Source organism: Triticum urartu, chromosome 3A (assembly GCF_056163025.1).
Source record: "Triticum urartu cultivar PI428250 chromosome 3A, HENAU_Tu73, whole genome shotgun sequence".
NCBI classification, from domain to species: domain Eukaryota; kingdom Viridiplantae; phylum Streptophyta; class Magnoliopsida; order Poales; family Poaceae; genus Triticum; species Triticum urartu.
This window is the reverse complement of record NC_141875.1, coordinates 369,663,053-369,669,268: the sequence shown is the minus strand read 5'-3', so window position 1 is coordinate 369,669,268 and position 6,216 is coordinate 369,663,053. Positions and strand designations below refer to the sequence as shown.

The 6,216-nt window shown below is 46.5% G+C and overlaps 1 protein-coding gene across 1 annotated transcript; it reads left to right on the top strand.

Moving 5' to 3' along the window:
• Positions 1 to 2,420: 2,420 nt before the first annotated feature.
• On the top strand, positions 2,421 to 5,608 carry LOC147979734 (uncharacterized). Its single transcript, XM_087515328.1, has 2 exons — positions 2,421 to 2,688; positions 5,064 to 5,608. The coding sequence occupies exons 1-2, from the start codon at positions 2,421 to 2,423 to the stop codon at positions 5,606 to 5,608; spliced, it is 813 nt and encodes a 270-aa protein (XP_087371454.1).
• Positions 5,609 to 6,216: the final 608 nt, after the last annotated feature.

Sequence of the window (6,216 nt, the reverse complement as noted above, 5' to 3'; positions counted from 1 at the left end):
ACTTTCGAAAGCTGTGGCCGCGGTTATGGGCAGATGGGAATTTGTTAATGTCCGGTTGTAGAAAACCTGAAACTTAACTTAAGTAAAATGAATCAATATTGTGTGTAGCCGTGATGGTCTCTTTTCAGCGGAGTCCGGGAAGAGAACACGGTCTCGGGTTATGCTTGAACGTAAGTAGACTAGGATCACTTCTTGATCATAGATTCTCGTACGTGCTTTGCCTTCTTTTCTCGCTCTCTTTTGCGTATGATAGCCACCATATATGCCAGTGCTTGCTGCAGCTCCACCTCATACCTTTTACCTACCCATAAGCTTAAATAGTCTTGATCGCGAGGGTGTGAGATTGATGAGTCCCCATGACTCACAGATTACTTCCAAAAACCAGATGCAGGTGCCGATGATACCGTTCCAGGAGATGCAACTGAACTCAAGTGGGAGTTCGATGAGGAATCAGGACGATACTACGTTTCCTTTCTAGACAATCAGTAGTGGAGCCCAGTTGGGGCGATCGGGAACCTTACGCATTTGGGGTTGTCTTTATTTTGGTTCCGTAGTCGGACCTCGATTGTATCTGGATGATTGTAATGCTATATTTATGTTATTGTGTGAAGTGGCGATTGTAAGCCAACTATGTATCTCTTTCTTATTCAGTACATGGGATGTGTAAAGATTACCCCTCTTGCAATATTGCCTACAATGCAGTTATGCCTCTAAGTTGTGCTCCGACACGTGGGAGATATAGCCGCATCGTGGGTGTTACACAAGAGGAGGGGGAGTTCCCCTCTAATTCAGCCTTCCCTAGCTTGTCTAACAAGCTAGGAAGGCGCCCCGAGTGTTATTGGGCCCTCCACCACTTGGCCTTTTTAGCATTTTCTTTGGCCCGTTGATATTTAATTAAATAGTAAACCCTCTTAATAATTTTTAGAACCTTTTATTATTAGTTTAAATCTCCGTAGATATTGTCCACCTATATCAATTCTTGGTATTACCCGGTAAACCCCGACTCTTCCCGTAACTCTGGAACTCTTCCGGTTCCTCTTGAACTGTTTCTATTATTAATGAAACTATTTCATAAATTTTTTCTCATAACTCTTGCTCCACTAATACTCAGCAGATTATGATCCCCTTAAGCTTGTGACCCTGTAGGTTCGGTAAAACATAGACATGAACAAAACCCCTTTCGTTCAATTATCAATAGCGGAATTGTAGTCATCCATATTGATTTTTATGAATACACGAATAATATTCGACTGAATCTCTGGTTATCGTGTGCTATTTCCTTTGCTTTGGGATACTTTACAAAATTCAATGTGATATGTATCGGTATCCTCTTGAGTCAATCTCATGCTCAATATACTAGTCTCCTCATTACCGGTTTTGTTCTTCTTTCTTGTTGACATGTTCCAGCATCCCTGTGACCTAGTCACCCGTGTCTGGTCACGCGATGATGGATGTCGTCACACCATGAGGGCCCTAAGAATATCTCTGCATCATCGGAGGAGCAAATATCACTCTTGAGCTATCTAGCCCCTTGTCAAACTTTCTGATGAACTTGTAAGTTGTCGTTATGACCACTATGTTACAGATGACGTTTGAGCAACCCCAACGTCCATCGTACGGTAAGAAGTGACTACGATACTCCCATGGTCTAAGGAACTAAAGCATGCGTTAATTCTGCGTGTTATAATGATTGACTTGTGATGGTAGCATCTTGGTCGATCGACTCGACTCTTTTCCCTACCCCCCGGTAACAAACAAGTTGGGCCAATTCAATATGATTGTTCTTCTAACGTCATATTGTCAAAGTTGTTATGGGACTACCGTTACACTTAATGTTATCCCAGATCCGAAAAACATGACCACAAACAACACTTGACCTAGTCTTAGAGCCTATATTTGTCTCATATGCAGAGGCAGGCTGTCCGGTCACTGACCGGCCACAAAAAACCAACCCAACCAAAGCTCTCAAATGGCCCTCAAACGCCCGAGCAGACCGGCACCCCTCATATCGTCCCAAATATAGGGCAGATATAAGGTGGCCCGGGCACGCCCGGGCGCGTCGGTCACGTCAGCCCAGCCCACCGCTGGCCCACCCCGACCCCACAAAAAATCCCGTCTGGCAGAAACCCTAGCTCACTCCGCTCTGCTCTCCTCCCCAACACTCCCATTTCCCCAATCCTCCAAATCCCTAGCCCTGGCGAGTATGTCCTGCACCGGCAGCCACTCTGACAATAGCGCCGGACACGAGGAGGAGTTGTCGCTTCGTATCGCGCTCGAGTGCTTGTGGGTCGATACGGGTGGCAGCTCTAGTCCGGTGCGACAGCACCTGTCGCCCGTTGCCGCAGCATTGATGCCGGCGCTGGACCTTCCCGCCCCACGCGCGGATTTGCATGGCCTGCCCGATCTGCTCCTCCCGCCCGATGGCCTCCTCCACCTCCGGTCATTGCTCTGCGGAATCAACACCAAGTAGGCTCCGGCTCGACAACGAGCAATCCGAGCAGGAGGCGGCGGAGACAGCGGGAGAGGCGGCGAGGGTGGCCAAGCTCAAGCGCAAGCAAGGCCGCGTCATCCCGCGCTTGCAAGGTTACATAGTCATCTCCGATTCTTCCTCCTCCGACGGGTCTGACGGCTCCGACATGGGCCCACCTCCTGCCGCAAACTGCTACAGTTGCGCCGGCGACCGGAAGGGCAAAGGGCCGGCGAGGAAGTGGTGAAGCTCGCCCTGTCTTGTTTATAATATAGTTGTAGTATGTAGTTACAATGTGTCGGATCGTTGAACTGTGTGACTAGCCCGTTTGGTGATCTTTTGGGTGATGTTTATGTGAATTATGCATGTTTGGTACCAGTTTATATACCCCTTTCCGCTCAATTTTGACAGTTTTGTGATCTACGTAATAGTCGCATGAATTTGTATGGATATAGGGTTCGGAATATGAGATACGCGGGTGTGGAGGCCCGAATTTAGCGAGTGCCCGGTCAGCGTCTGTGGCGTGCCCGGGCGGGTCCGCAGACGTATAGGGGGGCGGATTTGCCAACTCCGGCTGTAGATACTCTTCGAGGCGAGACTAGGAATCAGGTTTTACCATTCGTCATTTCACATGTGGATGTGAGTTTTCTACTGAATCGCATATTCCAGGATCATAGTGGTTATAACTTAAAATATAAACTCTTTAAACATGAAAAATATAATAATAGAATATTATTTCCTATAGGGCATATTTCCAACAATATGTTTATTCGCCGGTGCCCTGCTGAGCGATCTACTGGCCGGCCAATGAGAAAACACACGAGATTGTAGTGATATCGTTTGTTATTTTCCTCTGGAGTGAAAATTATCAACATAGTACATAAGTGTGTAGTGGGTAGTAATAGTCACATTTAAACTCAACATTATTTTCACAGTTTCAAAATGAAGAAAAGTCGGATCATGAATAAAATCTTAGAAATCACTCACCCGATGAAGTAATCGACTGATGTAATATCAAAGAAAGCTATGGGCAACGATCTTCACTATCTCTCATTGATACATATAATACAAATACAAACACAGTATGAACATAGTCATGTGCACATAGGTCGGGAAAACATCTTTAAAATAGTCACCTAACTTCTTGGTTGAATTTTTTTTTTGCCTTTTTGCAGATCATTCATAAAACATGTTATACATAAGTTGCTTGGCTCCTTGGCTGCAACTAGGCTTTACGCCTAAGACACAACGCGTCATCTAGTTATCTAATCTATAAGAGCGAAACAATGTCTATCTCTCCTAATCTTCTGCTAATCCTAATCCTAATAATAACTAAATAGGATGCAAGGTTCTATCGTACACCATGTCCTTCGTCCAACATTCCACCTTCGCTATTAGTGATTTAAAAAGTCTTATTTTCTTTACAGAGGAAGTAATCATTTGGACAATCACATTAATATTGAAGGTAATCATGGAATAACATGGTATAGAATATTTACAGCTGTTACAACGCACAGGTAATTATCTAGTAGAATAAATGAAAACTTAGGACCTTTAATCTTCTAACACTTTTGACGCATTAAAGATAACACCGTCACATTTGAAAGTGCCACCGTGTTAGTTAAAGAAAATACATGTAAGAACTCATGTGCTCCGAAAGTGGTAGCCATGGCTTTTAGTTAGTAAATAATATTTATTTTTCTTTTATAGGGTTTGAAGTGTGAACGATGCAAGTGTGGTAGTCTAAAGCGGGACAAAAAGTGAAAAAAAGATGAATCAAGTATGAACGTTGAGGGTCGGAACATTTTTGTTTGACCGTCTAAAAGAAATTGAACGGAGTAGTATAAATGTACGTTCACACAAGACTTTTTCTTTTTTGCCGGGAGTTCACATAAGACTCGTACAAGCCGAACCAAGCGCACATGTTCAATTCACGTGATTGTGTTTAATTATAGGAAACGCAACTGTGCGACGACTCGTACGGTAGTTATCAGTACACCACCGAAGAATGCACGCTGACTATGACACGACGAACAACCCGTTCCAATTCGTGCACAGAAAAGAATGCCTGCTGGCTCCTTCATCTGTCCATGTATCAACCACCAAGTTGCAAAGAAATTGTGAACGATGTTTTTCTTTTTAGGATCTCCGAGGTTGACCTTAGCTAGCATGGGGTGAGTCAGTGGGGGGTTTACGTATTATTTATGCTAAATGGCCTTCACTTAGACTCAAGTACTCTCATGATCGAGTTCAGTTTCATATTTAATCCTCAAGTAGTCTTGACATCTGTTAAGAGGGTTTTGGCCCCTTTGAAAGGGTGTACAATTGATATCTTATACATAGTGGCGCATCTCATACACGTTTTAGGGCTTTTCTAACCAATCCCCAATAAATAATGAAGTGTTCGATGGAGTAAACCTTTAGTGGAGTAAATTTACTCCACTAAGTTTTGATGGGACATAGCCGAACTCTTAAATTTAGTGGAGTAAACTTACTTTTTGGTTTATGCATTTCATCGAACATCTACTATGTGTGTCCGCGATGATGGTGACCATGCCGGAAACGCCTAGATGCGCAGGCTGCGAAGCTCTTTAAGGAGCGGAGGAGCTGCTCCAGGAGCCCATCAATGCAGCGAAGACCATCTACACCGACTTGCTCGAGACCGTGTCCCATAGCATGGGTTTGCTCCTCCTCGGCCCTGCCGCCAAGATCGTTGACAACCTCTTCAACTGGCCTGGGCCACTCGCGAGCGCCATCGACGTCGCCTTCTACTACCCAAGGCCGGAGGGCGGACCACTCCAAGGGGCCCGTCGTGAGCTCGAGTACCTCATCGATGCCGTCCACGCCGACGCCGGGCACCACTTCAGCCTCTACGCCGTGACTCTCGGTCACAACGCCCTCCCCGGTGGCCAAGGCGCGTTCGAGCTCTGGGTCGCCAACCACAACCAGGCCGACCCGCAGGCAATGGTGGCGCTGCAGAGGCTGAACGTCGCTGTCGAGAGGAGCCTTGCGGTTGACTTCTCTGTTCTTCTCTGCGGGGTCATGCCCGCAACTCGGGTGCGAGTAGGGGCCGGGACGCTCGTGTCGTTGGTGGTGTTGAGGTTGCAGTTGGTCAACGACGTGTCGGTGGTGCTGCGTTGAGCGCAGGAGCAGGGGAGAGGCGAGCAGGAGCGGCACATGCTCGTAGGGGACGGCGACGGCGTGCAAGAGTACGGTGCACTATCGGAGCTCGTCCATGGCAGTGGCGCACATGGGAGTCGGCAGAGGGAGGGACTTGTCACCGACGACAGCGTGGGGGAGGGGGGGGGGAGGGGGTGGGAGGTGCGAGACAGAGGTGGGAAGGAGGGCGAATGGACGTATAAATTTTACTTCGGACCAATTCAATGGAGTATATTTAGGAAAATGGTTGGATGTAACACCCACGATGCGGCTATATTTCCCATGTGTCGAGGCACGACTTAGAGGCATAACCGCATGGTAGGCATGTCGCAAGAGGGGTAATCTTTACACATCCCATGTACTGAATAAGAAAGGGATAAAGAGTTGGCTTACAATCGCCACTTCACACAAATACAAGTTAAACATACATCATCCAGAATACAATCAAGGTCCGACTATGGAACCAAAATAAAGAAAGACAACCCCAAATGCTAGATCCCCGATCGTCCCAACTGGGCTCCACTACTGATCAACAGGAAACGAAACAAAACAACTATCAAGATCTTCATCGAGCTCCCACTTGAGCTCAG